General features: G+C 48.5%; 2 protein-coding genes and 1 non-coding gene across 3 annotated transcripts in view; 2 read left to right on the top strand and 1 right to left on the bottom strand.

Annotated features, from left to right (window-relative positions):
- The window catches only part of mylk4b (myosin light chain kinase family, member 4b), a 202623-nt gene that overhangs the window by 166559 nt on the left and 13114 nt on the right, over positions 1-22950 (bottom strand). The gene's annotated exons all lie outside the window — the stretch shown is intronic.
- Positions 16733-16819, top strand: trnastop-uca. Its single transcript has one exon. It is a non-coding gene; the product is annotated as a tRNA-Sec (tRNA).
- wrnip1 (WRN helicase interacting protein 1) overlaps positions 18727-22950 on the top strand; it is a 73288-nt gene continuing 69064 nt past the window's right edge. Inside the window, exon 1 of the mRNA XM_038796374.1 lies at positions 18727-19334. Within this exon, the coding sequence (XP_038652302.1) occupies positions 18777-19334 (558 nt within the window). The 5' untranslated portion in view covers positions 18727-18776. The remainder of the gene's footprint in view (positions 19335-22950) is intronic.

The raw sequence follows: 22950 nt of genomic DNA, 5'->3' as shown, positions 1-22950 counted from the left end.
ATTCCTAATACCGCAAAGTTACCAGTATTTGCTCCTTTTATTTCCTTTCCATGATAATACTCAAAACAAGAGTGTTAAAAATGGAAATAAAACATTATCATTCTGAGTTACTTTATGGTTTAATGAAATGCAGCATGCACTTAAATATAGCTGAACATTGTCAGGGGAAAGTGTCTGACTGTTCCACTAGATGTCCCCATTCATTGCCGCACTCCCTGGTCTACCTCAATCATGCAGGCAGAAGGCACAAAATGAAATGTTGCTCTGTGCGGCATAAAGAGACACCGAGCGCATTCTTGAATCTTTACATGTTCTATCTGATTCACAGCTTCCGGTGGACATTCTGTTCTTCCCAGAGTAAAGAGAGAGAGAGAATGGCTCAGACGGAAAGGAAAATAATAGCAGCTCAGACAATTTAAAAAAAAGGAATGGGGACCAAATGCAGGTTAGGGTTAGAGTACCAATAGTGTTAAGTGTCTCGGTGGCGCAGTGGTTTGCACTGCAGCCACACAGCGCCGAGGTCCCAGGTTCGATCCCGGCTCTGGGTCACTGTCCATGTGGAATTTGCACATTCTCCCCGTGTCTGCATGGGTTTCGCCCCCACAACCCAAAGATGTGCAGGGTAGGTGGACAGGCCAGGCTAAATTGCCCCTTTATTGGAAAAAAATGAATTGGGTACTCTAAATTTATAAAAACAATGTGTTAAGTATAATATAAGTATACTAGGAAAGATATAAGAAATAATAACTAAATATCTGATCGATGTACAACAGAAGCCCTAAAAACAAGCAGGGAAATTTTATGAGGCACCGGGGGCCGGGAAAATCAGGACAAATCCAGGACAAATCATTCAGATATTAAAACATATTGGAATTCTTTGTCATCTTCATCACATTTCTCTTTATCAGATTTAAAAAGTATTAAAAATGGAGGGGAAACGGCTGATTGACGGACCATCAAAACACCATCCAATTGTGGTAACAAGTCTTTTTGCTTTCTAATTGGCGTGGAAGGCTTTGCGTCACATGGATGGACATGTTGGCAGAGCAATGGTGGGGCATGGGGGAAAGTCACGTGAAAGACCTCCCGGAATATATTTAAGCAGAGTTAGCTACCCTATCCGTCACGTGTAAATTTGGGAAGGCGGGTTGGTGGCAGGGGTGAGAGGGCAGGTGTCCATTGCAACCTCCCACACGCAACCCCACCCCACCCTACCCCTGCCGGACAACCCAACCCTGGGGAGCATAAATTCAGCTCAGGGACTGTGATAAACTAAACGAATGTGAAAAACTTCAGAGCACAAGGGCAGGACAGGGTCTATTGGCCAATTAGCAATTCTATAAATTAATGCTGGTGGTATTCGAAACAAAACAACTTTACTTGCAGCTCAGCGTCAGTGTCTGAGGCAGAGTTCATCACTGAGATCTGGCTGCAAGCTGGGTGTCATTGGGTGATACATTGGTTTTAAGATCTTTTACAAAATTCAAGAAAAGAGGGAGTGGCAATAAAAGGGATGGGGACCAAATGCAGGTTCGGGTTAGACAGTGTTGGAAAGGGAGGATATCAGGAAAGGCAGAATTGAGTAGAAATAACGCAAGACTTTGGTGGGCGTTGTTTATGGACCTCAGGATAGCCGTAACAAAGTGGGATACATAATCGGAGGAGAAAAGAGAAGCTTTTTGTACAAAGAGAGTAGTTTTAATGAGAGCAAAACGCTTTTATTTGAAGTTTTTAATGGGGGATTCAATCAGAGTGGAGGAAGCGAAACAACTCAAGGCCCGAAAGCAGCAAATCTCTGGGGCAGGATTATCCCATCAGCCGAGGCTGGGATCACAAAACGCGATTGGATGGAGAATCGGTCTTGGGATTGTGGCCGGCGCCAGGTTCACGCAGAATCGCGATTCTCCGGCGCCTCGACATCGGCGTCAACGTGTTCCAGAACGGGCGTACAGTAAACCCCTGTTGCTTGTCATTAACAGGCCTGACCCGGTATTCTCCAGGGCCTCCGTGATTTTCCACCTCCACTGGGGGGAGTTCCTGATGGCGTGGTCCTCTTGTGCTTTGTGAAATCGGGAAACGGCCGCCGTGGGGGTTGAGGGGGAGAGAGGAGGCAGGACACACAGAGGCCAGGAGTGCGGAGGTGGGGGGAGATGTTGCCCGTTGGACCTGGTTGGGCACGGGGGGTACGCACCATGCAAACATGTCAGCCTTTCACCCCCTGCAGTCAATGGATATTGGAAAGCAACCAGGAATGGTGGTCTTCCTCCTAGTCGTCGCAGCCCTGGGAGATGCACTGAGCCTGTGCGAGGTCAAGGAGGAGGAGGAAGCCACAGCAGTGGAGCCAGCCTCAAAGGAACAGGAGGCAGCCACTGAGGATGAGGAGGAGTTGGGAAGGAGGCGTCACATGAGGCCTTGTGTGTACCGGCAGCGCCTGTCCTTTGAGGACCAGCCAGACCGAGCATGCCGTCAAAGACTATGGCTGAGCAGGGCGACTTGCAACATATTTGCCAGATCAAAGCGCATCTGGCACCGCAGAGGAATGGGGGAGGACACCCCCTCCCGGAGGCCATCATGGTGACCCTTTTACATCGTGGAGTCTTTCCAGACACCGAGTGGGAACCTGTCTGGGATCTCACAGAGCTCGGTGCACAGTTACATCTGCACCGTCACGGAGGCCCTATAAGCCCAGTCGGTACAACACCACTTCATTATGGACCGAGCATACCAGGATGCTCAGAGAGCGGGTTCGCCGCCATCGCTGAGATGCCCCCGGCCCAGGGCGTGATCGACGGGATGCATGTCGCCGTACGAGCACCTGCAGATGACAAATCAAAAGTGGTTCCACTCGATGAACGTGCAGCTGGCGTGTGACCATCAGAGGCACATCATGCACGTCTGCGCCCGATACCTGGGCAATGTGCACGACACCTTCACCCTGGGTGGGGGGGGTTTGGTTCCTGGGCAACAGGGGTTACCCACTGCAGTCATGGCTGATGAGGCCTATCCAGAGGCCATAGACCAATGCAGACGCAGAGACCCGCTACAACGACGCCCATGCAGCGACCAGCAGCGTGATCGAGCGGTGCTTCAGCATCCTGAAGATGTGGTTCAGGTGCCTGGAACAGCTCTGGAGGAGTTCTCCAGTTTACCGCTCGGAGAGTCTCCCCATCGTGGTGGCCAGCTGCGTCCTCCACGTCATTGCGCAGCAGAGGGGCAACATGCTGGAGGCTGTTAAGGTGAACGCCAGTCCTCGTCTGACGAGGAGGATGCGGAGGAGGGCGAGGATGGGCAGGACATGGAGCCCGGGCCTCACGGGAGGCAGCACGATGAGTTCTGGTCCTCTGCATCGTTTGACAACGTCTGACTCCTGCCCCGGTAGCATTTTCCACTGTCTACCTGGGCATTCCGTGCATGCGAGCTGCCCATTCCATCACATGGTCTCACCGAATACCGGGGTGGTGGGGCACGGGAGCAGTCCTGCAGTGTTCCTACACCTCCCCTGCGGGAGCCCCATCACCTCCCCCTACCCCCAGGCTACTCCCTGGGACGGGGGAGTGTGAACGAAGCTGACCCTGAGGCCCCCCCGCCACCTGGCACTGCCAGTCCTGGAGGCCGCCTCTTGTTCGACCTGAGTCTCCATGCTCTCGGCCAAGGAGCACAGGGAGTGGACAACTGCCCTCTGGAATTGTGCCACATCACGCTGTGACTGTGCCACCACCTTCTGGGGTCTGCTCCACATCAATCAGTGACTGCGCCATCTTCCTCTGTGACTGGGCCACCTCACTCTGCGTCTGTGCCATGCGACAATGCCATCGACACCCTCAGCCATGACCCGCTGCAATGTCCAGGTGGATCTGGTACATCGCTGCCATGTGATAGGGCAGCCCTGTCCATGGGCCTTAGCCACCGCCTGCGCAGATTGCCCCAGGCATTGGACATCATGGACCCATGGCTGAAACCTTCGTCCCCAAGGTCTCCACCATGGACACCACCCAATGTGGAGTTGGCCTGGATGGCACGCGATGGTCAGCACTACCTCCTGCTCCTGCACACGGTTGGACCTCCTCCAACTGCACCTAAGGTGCTGGATGCTCGTCGACAACCCCTCATATAGTCCTGGCTCTGTGACTGCATCTCCACAATCGATGGATGATCCGTTCCAGAAGCCCCAACCCGTCTGGAAGCAGCTCGTCCCTATGGACTGCTCGCCCTACGACCATCAGTCCCCTCGGGGGTTCCTACCTCCACCTGATGTACTGCCGCATGTGTGTGATTGCGCACCAGACAGTGCCCCAGGAAGCCTCTTCACTTAAGTACCCCACCAAGTGAGTGTCTCTGGATGGTGGAGGGTGTTGGAGACAGCTGTGAACGGGAATATGTGTCATCCCGGACTCGAGCTCTGGGGTCACCTGGAAAAGGGTCGAGGTGCTCCCGTCCATGTCCATGTCCTTGTTGTCGCTGTTCTTCACTCGTGGTTGTGGTTGGGGTCGGTGGACACCTGAAGGGCCCACGCTGTCACCAACAGCTCCTGCAAGACACAAGACAAGACGCGTGATTGCATCGCAGGCTGGGGAAGTGTGGGGGTGGGGTGATGTTTGTGGGAAGGGGGGGTGGTGGAGTGGGGGTGTGGTGGTGGTGGTGGAGTGGGGGGGGGGGGGCACACCTGCCATGGGGAACCGCAACTCAGCAGGGTCTCATTTCCTCGCCCGATGCCGACACGCGAACCCTGGAAGACTTCCTCTACTGAGGAAATCCCACCGACAAGGAGAAGAAGAATTGTCAAGACATGGAGTGTCTTGAGAAGGCATATGACTCTTCCCTCACGCCTTCCCCGCCAGTTGTGGAACTGGAAAATCCTCCTCTGTGTTTTGTGATTCCATTGTATAAATCATTCATGTAAATTGTAAACAACAATTGTCCCAACCCTGGTGCTGTGGGATGCCATTTCCTGCCTTCAGCCACTCTGAGGTGTTGTAAAAGCCAAAGGGAACGTCCAGGGCTGTGGATTCGAGCATCTCAACTAGGAGAGGAGATAGGGGACACTTCACTACTTTTATACTCTATTCCTTTATCCATAAAGACCAAAGTTCCAGTTGCTTTCCTTATTACCAGCTGTACCTGATGCTAGTTTTTTTGCAATTCCTGCAGGAGGATACCCAGATCCCTCTCCACTGACGCATTTTGAGGTTTCTTCCCATTTAGATAATATTTCTATTTTCCGACCAAAATGGATAACCTCACACTTATCCACGTTAAACTCCATCTCACAACTTTTGGCCCACTCACCTAACCTATCCATGTGCATTTGTAAATTTCTTATTTCCTCATTGCAACTTACTATGCCACCTATTCAAGTGTCATCTGCAAAGTTGGCTGTAGTACCGTCTGTTGCTGCATCCACATTATTAATATATATTGTAAATAGTCAGGTTCCGAGGACCGAACCCTGTGCCTCCCCATTAGTTACATCTTGCCAACCAGAAAAAGACCCATTTATCCCGACTCTCTGCCTTCTGTTGGTTAGCCAGTTTTCTATCCAAGCTAATAAATTACCTCTAACCCATGTGATCCTACCTTGTATATTAAACATTAGTGTGGCACCTTATCAAATGCCTATACTCAGAGAGTAGTAAGGGCGTGGAATGCCCTGCCTGCAGCAGTAGTGGACTCACCAACACTAAACACATTCAACTGGTCATTGGATAGGCATATGGACGATAAGGGAATAGTGTAGATGGGCTTTAGGGGGGTTTCACAGGACGGCGCAACATCGAGGGCCGAAGGGCCTGTACTGCGCTGCAATGTTCTATGTTCTGGAAGTCCAGATGCATATTTACAGGATCCCCGTTATCCACTTGGCTTGTTACATCTTCGAAGAACTCTAGCAAATTAGTCAAACACGATTTGCCCTCCATAAAACAATGCTGACTCTGATGGATTATGTTTTGACTTTACAAATGTCCTGTTATTACGTCCTTAATAATGGATTCTAACAATTTCTTAACGACAGATGTTCAACTAACTGGTCTATACTTTCCTACTTTCGGCCTCCCTCCCTTTTTGAACAATGGTGTTACTTTAGCATTTTTCTAACCCACTGGAACCTTGCCCATATCCAGGGAATTTTGAAATATTACAACCAATGGATGCACTATCTCCACTACCACTTCCTTTGAGATCCTAGACCATCAAGCCTTGGGAAGTTGTCTGCCTTCAATCCCACTAGATTGTTTAGTACTTTTTCTCTATTATCTCTGAATTACCCGTTCCTCAAGAGATGGTACTAGTGTCCTCCACCGGGAAAACTGAGGCAAAATATTGATTCGGCATCTCCGCCATTTCTGTGTTCCCCACCATTAACTCCCAGGTCCCATCCTCCAAGGTTCAACATTTACTTTGGTTATTCTTTTCATTATTATATACTTACAGAAGCTTGTGTTATACTTTTTTTATATTTTGTGCTGGTTTTCTTTCATAATTTACCTTTGCTACTTTTATTGCTTTTTTAGTAACCCTTTGATGATCTTTAAACGTTTCCTCATCTTCCAGCCTGTCACTGCCCTTTGCAATATGGTATCCCTTAGTTTTTGTTTCTATGTTATCTTTCACTTCCTTCCTTAGGCATGGATGTTTTTACCCCTCTTACAATCTTGCCTCCACTCTGGAATATATTTTAGTTGGGAGGAATCAAATATCTCCTTAAACAACTGCCAAAGTAATGCCAATGTAATTATGCCAATGTAATTATCTTTGTGGGACTCCAGATCATTAAGAGTGGGACTCCAGAAGGCTCATGTGGGACTCCAGAACACTAGCATGGGACTCCAGAACGCTAGTGTGGGACTCCAGAACGCTAGTGTGGGACTATATAATGCAAGAGTGGGACTCCAGGACGCGAGTGTGGGACTCCAGAACACAGGTGTGGGACTCCAGAACACTCATGTGGGACTCCAGAATGCGAGAGTGAGACTCCAGAAGGCTCATGTGGGACTCCAGAATGCTGTGGGACTCCAGAACGCTAGTGTGGAACTCCATAATGCGAGAGTGGGACTCCAGAAGGCTATTGTGGGACTCCAGAATACTAGTGTGGGACTCCAGAATGCTCGTGCGGGACTCCATAACACCAGTGTGGGGACTCCAGAACACTCGTGCGGGACTCCATAACGTGAGTGTGGGGCTTCAGAATGCTAGTGTGGGACTCCAGAACGCTCGTGTGGGACTCCATAACGCGAGTGTGGGACTCCAGAACACTAATGTGGGACTCCAGAATGCTAGTGTGGGACTCCAGATCACTAGGGTGGGACTCCAGAATGCTCGTGTGGGACTCCAGAACACTAGTGTGGGACTCCAGAACACTAATGTGGGACTCCAGAATGCTAGTGTGGGACTCCAGAACACTAGTGTGGGACTCCAGAATGCTCGTGTGGGACTCCATAACGCGAGTGTGGGACTCCAGAATGCTGGTGTGGGACTCCAGAACATTAGTGTGGGACTCCAGAACCCTAGTATGGGACTCCAGCACGCTCGTGTGGGAATCCAGGACGCTAGTGTGAGACTCCAGTTTCTCGCCTTCAAACTGAAATTCTGTTATGATATGGTCACTCTTCTGTGGGGAGGATCCTTGATGGTGAGGTCATTAATTAAACCCTCTGGATTACACAATGCCAAATCGAGAATAGCCTGCTCCCTGATTGTTCCTTGGAGCAGTATATTGTGGAACCAATCTCTAATACATTCAATGAACTCTCCCTCAAAGCTACACTTGTCAATTTGATTAATCCAATCTATATGCAATTTAAAATCACCCATAGTTATTGCCATACCTTTCTTACAAGCCCCCGGTATTTCCTGGTAGATCCTGTGTCACACTGCGGTATTACTATAGATTACTCCCACCAGGCTGTTCTTTCCATTGCTCTTTCTTATTTCTACCCATACTGCTACCATGCTTAGATCTCCAGTGCCTATACAATTTCTCTTACAGCACTGATCCCTTCCTTTACTAGCAAAGCCACACCACCTCCTTTTCCTTTCCATCTATCCTTCTAAAATACTGAGTACCCTTAGATATTGCACTCCTACCTTCTCCTTTAATTTGGATTTTCTAATTTTCCATGCAACCAACCCCCACCCACCACTATTTAGATTAAAGTCCTATCTACAGCCTTAGTTATGTGATTCTCCAGGACTCTGGTCTTAGCATGGTTCATAAGACCATAAGACATAGGATCAGAATTCGGCCACTAGGTCCATCGAGTCTGCTCCACCATTCAATTATGCTGATAGTTTTCTCATCCTCATTCTCCTGCCTACTCCCCATAACCCTGTGATGATGTGTATCACTGTAAATACACAAGGGGTTAATGTAAATACATGTAGACTAGCTAGACACTAGAGGGAGCACCAGAGACATCACACACACTCAACCAATAGATCAGTTAGATAGGACACGACCAATGGGCATTCACGATACACACAGAGGTGACACGACCACAGGAGGGCATTACACTAACTCATATATGGACACCACACACATGATCTGCCTCTTTCCAGTGGAGACAGTCAGTGAGTAGAGACACAGGGTTGATTTGATATCACTCCCACCACGTGGATTGTAGCAGTCTGGTTAGTCAGTCTGAGTAGCTATAGTAGGATTAACAGTAGTGTCGAACCCAAGTTATAGAAGTGTAAATAGTTTAATAAACGTGTTGAAGTTATCTCCACGTCTGATCCTTCCTTTGTCGAGTGCAGCACAAGGAAGCCGCTTGTGCTACACCTAGAGCATAACAAGACAAACCCCTGATCCCCTTATTAATCAAGAACCTATCTATCTCTGTCTCAAAGACACTCAGTGATTTTTCGTCCATAGCTTTCTGCTGGAAAGAGTCCCACAGATTCATCACCCTCTGGCTGAAGAAATTCCTCATCTCAGTTTTAAAGGATCGTCCCTTTAGTCTGAAGTTGTGCCCTCAGGTTCTAGTTTCTCCTACCAGTGGAAACATCCTCTCCACGTCCACTCTATCCAGGCCTCGCAGTATCCTGTAAATTTCAATAATATCCCCCCTCCTCCTTCTAAACTCCAACGAGCACAGCCCCAGAGTCCTCAGCCGCTCCTCATAGAAAGAGCCTTGCTATCTGCGCTCTTTACTTAAGTCTCGCTCTCTCTCTGCTCTTTATTTAAGTCTTGCCTTTCCCTCTGCGCTCCTTACTGAAGTCTCGCCCCTTCTTTGCGCTTCTCCACTCTTTACTAAAGTCTCACTACTCTCTCTGTGCTCTTTACTAAAGTCTCGCATCTTTCTCTGCGCTCTCATTGAAGTCTTGTCGCTCTCTGAGCTCTTTACCAAGGTCTCATCTCTCTCTCTGCCCTCTTTACTGAAGTTTTGTCCCTCTCTCTGCGCTTCTGCGCCTTTACTGAAATCTTGCCTCATTGCGCACTTTAATGAAGTCTCGCCTCTCTCTCTTCGCACTTTACTGAAGTCTCCTCTCTCTCTGCGCTCTTTATTGAAGTCTCACCTTTCTGTCTGCTCTTTACTGTAGTCCCGCTTCTCTCTCTGTACTTTTTATTGAAATCTTGCCTCTCCCTCTGCACACTTTACTGAAGTCTTACCTCTCTCTCTGCATTCTTTACTGAAGTCTCGCCAATCTCTCTGTGCTCTTTATTGAAGTCTCGGCTCTCTCTGTGCTCGTAGGTTCCATTACATACTGTGATAGGAAACTATCGCGGATACATTCTATAAACTCCTCCTCAAGGTTGCCTTGACCGACCTGGTTAAACCAATCGACATGTAGATTAAAATCCCCCATGATAACTGCTGTACCATTTCTACATGCATCAGTTATTTCTTTTTATATTGCCTGCCCCACCATAACGTTACTATTTGGTGGCCGATAGACTACTCCTATCAGTGACTTTTTCGCCTTACTATTCCTGATTTCCACCTAAATGGATTCAACCTTATCCTCCATAGCACCGATGTCATCCCTTACTATTGCCCGGATGTCATCCTTAAATAACAGAGCAACACCACCTCCCTTACCATCCACTCTGTCCTTCCGAATAGTTTGATACCCTCGGATATTTAACTCCCAGTCGTGACCATCCTTTAACCATGTTTCAGTAATGGCCACTAAATCATAGTCATTCACGATGATTTGTGCCATCAACTCATTTACTTTATCCGAATACTACGAGCATTCAGGTAAAGTACACTTATGTTGTTTTTTTTACCTCTGTTTTGAATCTTAACATCTCCAGTTTTATTTCTTTTAGTATTACTGGGCCTATTCACTGAGCTCCCCTCAGTCACTGTACCTTGTACTGTCGCCCTTTTTGATTTTTGACTATGTCTTCTCTGCCTTGCACTTTTCCCCTTACTTCCTTTTGCTTCTGTCCCTGTTTTACTACCTTCCAACTTCCTGCATCGGTTCCCATCCCCCTGCCACATTTGTTTAAACCCTCCCCAACAGCTCTAGCAAACACCCCCCCAGGACATCGGTTCCAGTCCTGCCCAGGTGCAGACCGTCCGGTTTGTACTGGTCCCAACTCCCCCAGAACCGGTCCCAATGCCCCAGGAATTTGAATCGCTCCCTCTTGCACCATCTCTCGAGCCACGCATTCATCCTATCTATCCTGACATTCCTACTCTGACTAGCTCGTGGCACTGGTAGTAATCCTGAGATTACTACCTTTGAGGTCCTACTTTTTAGTTTAACTCCTAACTCCCTGAATTCCGCTTGTTGGACCTCATCCCGTTTTTTAACCTATATCGCTGGTGCCTATGTGCACCACGACAGCTGGCTGTTCACCCTACCCCCCCCCCCCCCCCCAGAATGTCCTGCAGCCGCTCCGAGACATCCTTGACCCTTGCACCAGGGAGGCAACATACAATCCTGGAGTCTCGATTGCGTCCATAGCACCGCCTGTCTATTCCCCTTACGATCGAGTCCCCTATCACTATAGCCCTGCCATTTTTCTTCCTGCCCTGCTGTGCAGCAGAGCCAGCCACGGTGCCATGAACCTGGCTGCTGCTGCCTTCCCCTGGTGAGCCATCTCCCCCAACAGTATCCAAAGCGGTATATCTGTTTTGCAGGGATATGACCGCAGGGGACACCTGCACTGCCTTCCTACTCTTGCTCTGTCTTTTGGTCACCCATTTGCTATCTCCCTCAGTAACTGTCACCTGCGGTGTGACCAACTCGCTAAACGTGCTATCCACGACCTCCTCAGCATGCTCCAAAGTGAGTCCATCCGCAGCTCCAGAGCCGTCAAGCGGTCTAACAGGAGCTGCAACTGAACACACTTCTTGCACGTGAAGGAGCCAGGGACAGTGGCCGTGTCCCTGAGCTCCCACATCGCACACAAGGAGCATGACACGGGTCTGGGATCTCCTGCCATATCTTAATCCTTAGGGGTTACTGGGTTATGGGGATAGGGTGGAGGTGTTGGCCTCGGGTCGGGTGCTCTTTCCAAGAGCCGGTGCAGACTCGATGGGCCGAATGGCCTCCTTCTGCACTGTAAACTCTATGAAAGGTGCAAAGCAATCTTGAAGAAGAGACAGGAAAGACAATCACTGACCGAAATTCAGAAAGTAACAATTTATCAGTTTTGAGAGGGAGAATCTCAACGTCCACTCGCCCCATAATCGAGGGACCATTATTTGAGTTGAACTCACCCGGAATCATAGAAATCTATCGTTTTCGAGATTCCGAGAGATTACTTGAGCATCGATCTCAAGGGTCATGGCCAATATCCAGCAACTTGATAGAAAAATACCCTTCAGGCCACAAACTGCTCTTGGGCAAGCAGGTAGCATCAACAGAGTCCTTAACAAAATGAAAAACTCCAAAACAAGACACATATTTCACTGCCTTTGCCGGAGTCCCCCACAAACCTCTTTCCAAATTATTTTACTCGGGACTTCCACCCCCATTCACTCTTCCACCCCTTTCAAAAACATAACCTCAAGTTCACTAGGCACAATACTGCAGAAGACCTGCTAAAAAATACAATAAAAATCTCCATACCTGCATTTCCTGCCTATCATGTCACACTTTGCTGTTACACTTAACCAAAGATAAGCTTACCTTAGTCAAATTTCTTCCAACACGCAGGTTTATTTCAATGATCTTTGAAAAATAAATCTAGTCATTCGGAACGCACACAGCGTGAACCCACAGTTGTTTCTGAAGTCAAGAAATCCTGCAGCCAATGACTTTAAAAAGTAGCCTTTGGCCGGCTTCCGGTGGCGGCTATGGAGGAGTAAGTCGCACATTTGGTGGCTCTCGACCCGGTCGGACTTTTGGACCCTTTTCCCCGATTTTTTTTAACTTTTGAGCGCTGGACCTGAAGGCATAAGCACTCAGGCATTGACTCCAAACACAGGTGTATGGAATTAAGAAGCAGAAAGAATCGCAAACAGTTGAAGAAGTGGGCAAACAAAGGGCAGTGTAGAAGCTGCTGCTGAGGACAATATGGCCAACGTCCGGACACCGGTGCAGACAGCCCAGCCAACAACGGAGCATCTGTTGAAGGTCATCCCCGCTGAAACGGGACAGCTTAGACCCGGTTCAGAAATCTATCGAGCGCCTGGAGCACAGGCTGGATGCCCAGGATCGGACGATCCAGAAACTGGAAAAGGCGCTGGAGGAGCAGGAGGATCACCAAACGGTGGTGGAAGTGGAGATGGAGAGGCTGAAAGATCAACAAAAAAGGCTCCCGGAAAAGGTGCAGGACCTGGGAAATAGGTCCCGTCGGCAGAATTTGAGAATCATTGGTCTCCCGGAGAGGGCTGAAGGAGAGGATGCCGCAGCGTATGTGACAGACATGCTCCAGAAGCTGTTGGAGGATGATATCTTCCCTCACCTGGTGGAGGTGGGCAGGGCGCACAGAGCGCTGGCGAGGCAGCCGCGAGCGGGATGCCCCCCCGAGCGATGGTGGTCAGCTTCCACAGGTTCCTGGACAAGAAGCGGGTGCTACAGTGGGCCAAGCGCACGCGGAGCCACCATTGGAACAACAGGGTCTTGCGCATCTACCAGGACCTGAGTGTGGAGGTGGCCAGAAAGAGGGCAGGCTACAGGCAAGTCAAAGAGATTCTGTTTGAGAAGCTGGTGAAGTTTGGGCTGCTATACCCGGCGTGCCTTTGGGTCACGCACGAGGGACGGCACCATTACTTCGAGGAGCCCAAAGATGCGATGGACTTCGCCAAGAGAGACGGGCTGGTGCTGAACTGAGGACTTTTTGGACTTGCATTAAAAAGACACTAAGCGATGTTTACACGTTTTTCTTGTGTTGTGTTTTTTCTTTTTAATCTTCTGTATTCGAGTTTTCGCTGGATAAAGAGGGTAGTTAAGGTATTTAGTGCTGGGGGCTTTTTGTGTTCTGATCAGGGTGGTTGGAAGTGCCTATTACTTATTTTATTTTATTCGATTTGCACTAGAGTCGGGGTTTTCTTTGTTCCTTGTTTTTTTTAGTGCAATTGCTCGAGGATGGCTGGTTTGGGGAAGTGGTGTTGATGGGCGGGGGGGGGGGTCAGAGGGAACAATAGGTCGGAGACTTGTTGGCGCTGGAGTCGAGAGTCACCAGGCTAGCTGGGTGAGCTGGTCTACAGAAGCCAGGTGGGGGGGTGTGTATATAGCTAGATTATGGCAGGGGTTAGGTTACAAGGTGTTGTTGCTAGGGGGGGGAAGGGGGGTAGTTGATCTGCTGACAAGGGAGGGACTTGGGTTTGGGAACATGGAGGAGGTTGGAGGTGGGAACTGACGTGAGGCGGGCCATGGGAAGCTAGGGCGGCCCCAAGAAAGGAGATGACTGATCGGGGCGGGGGGGCACAGTGCCCCTCAACCAGGCTGATCACCTGGAACGTTAGAGGGTTAAACGGGCCGGTAAAAAGGGCATCTGAATTCCCGCATTTGAGGCCGCTGAAGGTGGACGTAATAATGCTTCAGGAGACTCATCTGAAAGTAGCTGACCAGGTCGGATTAAGGAAGGGCTGGATTAGCCAGGTCTTCCATTCGGGGCTGGACACTAAAACCAGAGGGGTCTCGATTTTGGTTAACAAGCGGGTGCAATTTGTGGCGGGCAGAATAACCACGGATGGGGGAAGCAGATTTGTCATGGTGAGTGGCAAGCTCGAGGGGATGAGGGTAGTTTTGGTCAATGTATATGCCCCAAATTGGGACGATGTGGATTTTATTAAGAGACTGCTGGGGAAGGTACCTGACCTGGACTCACACAGGCTGATTATGGAAGGGTATTTTAACACAGTCCTTGGCCCCGGCCTAGACCGGTCGTCGTGTTCAAAAACAGGTAAGGTGCAGGCAATGGCAAAAGAACTGAGGGGGTTTATGGAGCAAAGGGGGGGGGGGGGGGGGGGGCTGATCCATGGAGGGCTAGTCAGCCGACGGGGAAGGAGTTCTCGTTCTATTCACATGTTCATAAGGTGTGTTCCCGAATTGGTTTTTTCATCCCGCGGCACGGTACTCCACCAGCCCTATAGTGGTGGTAATCTTGCGGATCTGGGGCCAATGGAGAAGGCATGTGGGGAAGTGAGAGCATCGGTTGGGTCCCCATAGAACATAGAACAGTACAGCACAGAACAGGCCCTTCGGCCCTCAATGTTGTGCCGAGCCATGATCACCCTACTCAAACCCACGTATCCACCCTATACCCGTAGCCCAACAACCCCCCCCTTAACCTTACTTTTTATGAGGACACTACGGGCAATTTAGCATGGCCAATCCACCTAACCCGCACATCTTTGGATTGTGGGAGGAAACCGGAGCACCCGGAGGAAACCCACGCACACAGGGGGAGGACGTGCAGACTCCACACAGACAGTGACCCAGCCGGGAATCGAACCTGGGACCCTGGAGCTGTGAAGCATTTATGCTAACCACCATGCTACCCTGCTGCCCCATTGCTACCCTGCTGCCCCAATTTGCGACAGTCACCGGTTTGCCCCGGGGAATACGGACGGTGGGTTCCGAACATGGCGGAGGGCTGAGATCGAGAAGATGGTTCTTGGAAGGGAGATTCCCGAGCATGAGGGCGCTAGAGCAGAAATTTGGGCTGGCGAGAGGGAATGATTTCAGGTACTTGCAGGTGTGGGACTTTCTACGCAGATTCCATCCTTCCCGTGCCTGCCACTTAGGGGGATCCAGGACAGGGTAATGTCGAGTGGATGGGTGGGGGAGGGGAAGGTCTCGGATATATATAAAGAACTTATGGGAGCAGAGGAGTCGGAGACCGAGGAGCTGAAACTTAAGTGGGAAGGGGAGCTCGGAGGTGAGATAGAAGAGGGCTTGTGGGCGGAGACGTTGAGCAGGGTAAACGCGACCGCAACATGTGCTAGGCTCAGCCTGATTCAATTCAAGGTTGTCCACTGGGCCCACATGACAATGGCCTTGATGAGTAAATTCTTTGGACTGGAGGACAGGTGCGCCAGATGTTCGGGAGGACCAGCGAACCATGTCCACGTGTTCTGGACATGTCCAAAACTCAGGGGGTACTGGCAGGGATTCGCGGACGTTATGTCCCGGGTACTGAAAACAAGGGTGGTGATGAGTCCAGAGGTGAAAATTTTGGGGGTTTCGGAGGACCCGGGAGTCCAGGAGGAGAGAGAGATGCTGACGTTTTGGCTTTGCTTCCTGGTAGCCCGGTGACGAATTCTGCTGGCATGGAGGGGTCTCAAAGCCCCCAGAGTCGGAGGCCTGGCTATCGGATATGGCGAGCTTTCTCGGTCTGGAGAGAATTAAGTTCGCTCTGAGAGGGTCACTGTCAGGGTTCGTCCGGAGGTGGCAACCATTTATCGACTTCTTCGCGGAAAATTAATCGTCAGCAGGGGGTGGGGGGGGGGGGGGGGGGTGGCGGTAGGGGGGTTAGGGTAATGTAGATCAGGGGGGTAGTTAGGCGGGTCCTTGTGGGAGGGGAGCTGGTTTTTGCATTATGTTGATTGTTCTTTGCACACTGTTTTGTATTGTTGTTGTTTACTATGCCAAAATGCCTTAATAAAATTGTTTATCAAAAAGTAGCCTTTGTAGTCAAAACATCCCATTTCTAAGAGGAAAGGCTGACATTTCACTCAGGGCTCTGATTTATGGCTGAACAGTTGTTCTTAGCGGTTTACAAGAAGTTACAATTACTGAAGCCTCCTCGTCACAAGAGGTTTAATGACAATAGTTCACAATGGTCATAAAGGGACAGATACCTACAATTATATTTAAGAATCAATTATTACAATGGTGCTCCAAACCCATTAACAGCATTACGGACAATTTGCTAGCATGCAGAGGAAGTTCAAGAATGGGTACTAGGTATATTAATTCCTGGTAATCCATTATAGATTCCCTATTAAATCCGCAGGAATTACAATAAAAGCATTGATCATAATTTTGTACATTGTAATGCATTACCCAAATAATGCAATTTAATTATATTGACTGGGTTCACACCACTGGCTGCTAAATTACGCTTGAACCCAGATACATAGACTCGAAGCTCAAATGCCGTTTCCAGTTTCCAATGGTTGAAATATACCCCAGTTCTATCAAGGTAGGTTACTGACTGACAATGCATGTGCAAATTCCCCTCATTGTCCAATATTGTGTTATGCAGTGAGGATCATCAATTTGACTCAGGGACGTTGACATCTCACGAGCACTCTGTATTGGTTGCATTGGGAGAAAATTGGTCAGAAATACATAAAAAATAATAATCTTTATTAGTGTCTCAAGCGCCTGGATGACCCTTGGCGGTCTGGGGTGCAGGCTTCAAATCTGTAGCTGTCCAGCGACAGAGTGGTTCAATTCCACCTTTCGGGCAGTGCTGAAGATCTATTGCTCTAGCAATGGCAAGGCAGTCTTAAATCTCATTAGTGTCACAAGTAGACTTAGATTAACACTGCAATGAAGTTACTGTGAAAATCTGCAAAGTTACACATTTTTTTTGTGGAGGGGGGGATAAATCATGCAAACAAATGAGCAATTTGCAGGACATGCAGCAAAAGAGAGAAAGGGGGAGGAGGAGCCTTCAAATACCTTTAAAAAACCCTTCTCAGAAAGTAAAGCGCCATTCTTTAAGATTTATAATGAATAAGCTAAATAGGCTAAACTAGGCTATGTTCAAGTTAGCCTACGTGAGGCGAGACTAAGTTAGGCAAGACTAGGCCACCAAAACTCATAGGCTAAGGTAATGTAACACAATTTTACCATTATTTGAACACTTTTCATAATAAAGATCTGTAATTTAACACAAATACACCCTTTTATTACTTTTTCGTAAATACTTGTAATATAGTATTAGCCTAGGCTATGTGGTCGTAGCCTACCTTCCGTTCATCTCTTCATAAAAACAATAGGCTTAGGCTCATCTAACACTATTTCACCTATATTACTGACCTTACTTTTCTAAATATAACATTTATTTTTGAGTAGAGGTAATTAAAATATTGTATCCTTATGAAAATAATTCTTGGTGCTGGGTGCCTGGAATGCTTTGCCAGCGGAGGTGAAAATGAAATGAAAATCGCTTATTGTCACGAGCAGGCTTCAATGAAGATACTGTGAAAAGCCCCTAGTCACCACATTCCGGCGCCTGTCCGAGGATCGAACCGTGCTGCTGGCCTGCTTTAAAAGCCAGCGATTTAGCCCAGTGAGCCAAACCAGCCCTCACTGGTAGAGGCGGGTACGATAGCATCATTTAAGATGCATCTGGACAGATATATGAACGGGTGGGGAACAGAGAGAAGTAGACCTTGGAAAATAGGCAACAGGTTTAGATAAAGGATCTGGATCGGCGCAGGCTGAGAGGGCCGAAGGGCCTGTTCCTGTGCTGTAATTTTCTTTGTTCTAGATCGCCATCACGTTGAAAATTCACGATAGCGTTGTGATGGCCTTTTCAACGGCTCCCCTTTTTTGTTACGACACGACTGTTTGTATTTCTGTCATAAATGTTAATGGTGTTCAGGGGTTGTTTAGCTCACTGGACTAAATCGCTGGCTTTAAAGGCAGACCACGGTAGCATGGTGGTTAGCATCAATGCTTCACAGCTCCAGGGTCCCAGGTTCGATTCCCGGCTGGGTCACTGTCTGTGTGGAGTCTGCACGTCCTCCCCGTGTGTGCGTGGGTTTCCTCCGGGTGCTCCGGTTTCCTCCCACAGTCCAAAGATGTGCGGGTTAGGTGGATTGGCCATGCTAAATTGCCCGTAGTGTAAGGTTAATGGGGGGATTGTTGGGTTACGGGTATACGGGTTACGTGGGTTTAAGTAGGGTGATCATTACTCGGCACATCATCGAGGGCCGAAGGGCCTGTTCTGTGCTGTTCTATATTCTATATTTTAAGGCAGGCCAGCAACACGGTTCGATTCCTGTACCAGCCTCCCTGAACAGGTGCCGGAATGTGGCGACTAGGGGCTCTTCACAGTAACTTCATTCGCAGCCTACTCGTGGCAATAAGCGATTTTCATTTCAATTATTTTATATTAAATATATTTCGAATGAAATATCCTCAATTTGAAGGTTTTTTCCTTTACGGCTGGCCTACATGATACTTTAATAGCCTTTTAGTTTTTATTTTAACTATTGTTTTGTATTGAATTACACTATATTATTAATATTTTTTATAAACCCCTCCTCATACAGTAGACCCCAAAGTTTTTAAGCAATGTGGACTAAAGTCGCTTCTGGGGCCCTGAGGCTGAAGCTTGATTAGTTTGAGAGTGGATCCGCCCTGAGGAGAGGGAGGGCAGTGTGGGGTGTGGAGACAAGTGCAAGGCTGAAGGAATGGCGCTGGATCAGGGGGGGAAGCCGGCAGTGCGGTGCCCTGTCTGCTCACAGGAGATGCAGAGTTTCAGGATCAATGCCCACCTGGACCAGTGCTTGGGCAGCCAGGGGGGAGAGGAGGCCGCTGCAGAAGGCGGCGGCAGCAGCAGCAGCGGCGGCGGCGAGAGGGAGCCCGGCTGCAAGAGAGCGCGCCTGTGGCCGGCGCGGGCCGATGGAACGTTGCCCGGAGAGCGCGAGGCCGCCGATGGAAGGCGGCCCGGGGGCGCCTCGCCAACCGCCGCCGGCGCGCGGGCCGATGGAAGGCGGCCCGGGGGCGCCTCGCCAACCGCCGCCGCGCGGGCCGATGGAGGGGGCGCCTCGCCAACCGCCGCCCCCATCCCGCTGCTGTCGCTGCAGCAGCTGGAGGCCAGGCCCCTGGCCGAGATCATGCGGCCCAGTGTCCTGGCCGAGCTGATCGGGCAGAACAAAGTCCTGGGCGAAGATACTCTCCTGAGGACTCTGCTGGAATCGAACGAAATCCCCTCCATCATCCTGTGGGGCCCGCCGGGATGTGGGAAAGTAAGTGATTTCCCTGTCAGGTTTCCCCCTGCCCACACCGCTTTCCCTGTCAGGTTTCCCCCTGCCCACACCGCTCTCTCACTCACTTCGCAGCAGGGAGTTTCCCAGCCTTTCTCAAGCTATTGCTCTATCACCAGGTTGGAGCTCACTCAGTCTGTGTGGTAACTTGACTATGACGACCCAGAAAGGGTAGTGGAAACACGTAAAATAACAACGTGTAAAAGGCAGCATGGGCTCAAAAACAGCGGCAGTTAGCCAAACATTGAATTAGAACAAACTTATAATCTTTATCGTCACGAGTAGGCTTACATTAACACCGCAATGAAGTTACTGTGAAAAGCCCCTAGTCGCCACATTCCGGCGCCTGTTCGGGTGCACGGAGGGAGAATTCAGAATGTCCAATTCACCCAACAAGCACGTCTTTCGGGATTTGTGGGAGGAAACTGGAGCACCCGGTTAACTTGCAGACTCCGCACAGACAGTGACCCAAAGCCAGGAATCAAACCTGGGACCCTGGCGCTGTGAAGCCACAGTGGTAACCACTATTCTATGCTGCCCCATAATGGTGGTTAAATGGGAATATACACCAGTAACAACAAATAATGACCTTGCAGCACTTACTGATGACAGGGTGGGTTTAAGCAAGAAGATGCATAATAATAACACTACTCCCCCACAAATTATAATCCCCCTTAAAGACATACACTGAAGCTAATGCCTTAATTATATGTCAATCTTCAGGAGCTTTGCGACGACGCTTTGATCTGCGTAGTAACATTATTGACTCCATCAACTCCTCCTCCACTTTGCCTTTCATGGCACAGCGCACTGTCCTCATGTTTGAAAAAGCCAGGAGTACCCTGCGGATCTACAAACAATTTAACTGCAGTGCCCCGCGATGTATTCTGTTCATCTTTGAAAACCTCAAGATATTTCTGAATGACATCCTGTGCCAGCTTGTGTGCTTTATCTCACCTCAATTCAACTGAATTATCCTGAGCTAATCACATCTGAATGGACTAAACCCATGCCTTTGTACTACCAGGAGGCATGCTCTTGCTTCTTGGCTGTTATATGCAATGTCTACCATTAACGCTCCCAAGCAATGGTATAGTCTAGCCAGTGTATGTCTGAAGGTTGCTTCCTGCTGAAGAGCTGATGCCTGCTTAGAGCTCCTAATCTTCCTGAAGGTCTCCCCACTGATTATGGTGTCCACCTCCCATCTTCATTTTCTCTCCACCGACTTCCACTACAGCATAAATAGGGTTTGCACACCCCGCTGCCTGGGCTGAGCTTTCCAAGTGATGCACTGTTGACTGAACCTTCCTTACATTTGAAGTTCCTGGCTCAGCCTTCGACTTTCTCTTAGCACTTGTTGCTCGTTTTACTGGAGTGTATTAACATGCCTCCGTTTAAAGGCCGTGTGCTTAACACTACTATGGCTCTGTGTATGTAATTATGCTCAGGAGTCGCCAGGTGCCGTATTTAGACACCTCACAAGTATATCAAGCTCAGGTTCAAAGTAATAAATCTGTACACCGATTAGTAAGTCCAAACAATTGATATTTATTATGACAAATATAATAAATACACATGCATACGCTAAAGAGACTAACTTACTTCTAATACTAAACAACTAAAATACTTATCTAGACAGGAACAGGCAAGGTCAGGGGACAAGGCCTTCGTCCCGTTCTTGGTCTGCAACTCTCAGGTACTTAAAGTTGTCAGGATCTAGCAAGGTCTGGATCACGTAACGATCGTTGTATTGGCACTTACAGTTCGATGGCTGATGGCTCAACGGCTGGTGTTGGAACTGGAGTCAGGATGCGATGTAGCAGCAAAGCGGAGCCGGAGCAAAAGCAGCAGTCAGAGCCGGAGCCAAAGCAGCAGAGAGCCGGAGCCAAAACAGACCGAACCATGTGCGGGGTCTACTTTTATAGGTCTTAGAAGTCCGTGCCCCCGTGGGGCGGGCCTTTTACCTGCCATGTATCGATTGGGCCTTTCCCAATCGATATCTTCTAAACCCCCCAATCTGAGGGTCGTTCCTCGATGGGTGGGGCGGTCCCTATGGTTCTTTGTGTTGGTTACTGTGGTGCCATTCTGTCTGGGCGTCTACTCAAAAGTATCCATTGATACTTAAATGTTTCTATTGTGCGGGGTCTGGATCTGGACCACCTCATTACTATGTAGATCTGTTGCCATTTACACCTTTGGCTGAAACTTTGCACCTAGCCAAAAACTGGTTTCTGTACGTGCAGAATGCTAATTAGTCTTCTGCAAACTGCTTGTCCTTGCTAAGACTGTTTTTCCCTGCAGCCTTAGCAGTTCTCCATTTTGTAGCCCAGTGTCCATCTTAGATGGCTACACACTCCAGCACTTTTTCACTAAATGCCCCTTCTTGTTGCAGTGGTGAGAAATACTATCTATAAACTTACAATGATTCGCATAGTGTGACCCTCCACACCTAAAACATTCCACTTCCTTCACCTTTTTACCTGCAGCTTCTTTTTCTACTTGATGCAGTGCACCTGCCTGTGTGCCGCTATTGGCCTTCTGAATAGCTTTTGCACTTCAGGTAGCCATTTTCATGCCCTGAGAAATTTCTAGCGCCTTCTTAAATGTGTGACTTTTCCCAGCAAACGCTGCTAAATGCTGTCTTCGTTAATACCACAAACTATTCTGTCCCAAAGCATGTCTTCCAAAATTGACCCAAACTCAGAATGTTCAGAGAGCTGCTGCAATTCAGCAACAAAGTTAGCTACAGACTATCCCATCTTCTGAAAATACCTATGGAATTTGAAAATTTGTACAATTTCTGAGGGCTTGTGGTGAATCTGAATGAGTGTAACTAAATCCGCAAATGAAATGTATCCCGGTTTCCATGGTGTAACTATATTTCTTATTAGCTTAGAAGTGTTCACTCCGCACATACTCAGGAGAATTGAATGCTTTCTAGTGTTGTCTGCAATTCCATTTGCCAAGAAAAGGTGTTCCGACCTTTCCACATATTCAGTCCAGCTCTCGTTCTCTTCCACAAACTCACTGATAGACTCAAACATAGCCATGGTACTGCTAACTTGCCTTCCGTCGATAAACTTAGCGAAACTTTGTGTTGAATGTGCTGAAATTCGAATATTTTTATTCTCGTTGCCAACAAGATGTGGTAACCTGACCACACAAAGGTAGTCAAAAAGCATTAATAAAGTTAATCTTTAATATATAAAAATAACAAGATTTAAAATACAGTATTGACTTAAGAATGGCTAGTTAAACATCAAAATAACAGTCACAGAATAGAATTAGAACTAATGACAGTTAAATACAAATATACACAGGTAACAACAACTAATGAAGTCATCACACTTATTGATGATGGATTTCAATAAGAAGATGCATAATAACACTATAACAGTATGAGTGGTAACAGAAGCCAAACTGATGACCAAACACCATGGTGCAAAGCTCCTTGAAGGTTGGAATTTTCTCATCCAAATGTTTAGTTTTGAACCCTGCTGGACCTCATTCCGTTATGAATGCCGTGGGTGTCTTGATTTGGGAAGCTGTCTTAGTTATACGCTCGGTTGATGACTTGCAGATCTGATCAACTGCCAAT

Source organism: Scyliorhinus canicula, chromosome 5 (genome assembly GCF_902713615.1).
Source record: "Scyliorhinus canicula chromosome 5, sScyCan1.1, whole genome shotgun sequence".
NCBI classification, from domain to species: Eukaryota; Metazoa; Chordata; class Chondrichthyes; order Carcharhiniformes; family Scyliorhinidae; genus Scyliorhinus; species Scyliorhinus canicula.
Note: the sequence above shows the minus strand (reverse complement) of the source record. Positions and strands in the feature narration are given on the sequence as shown.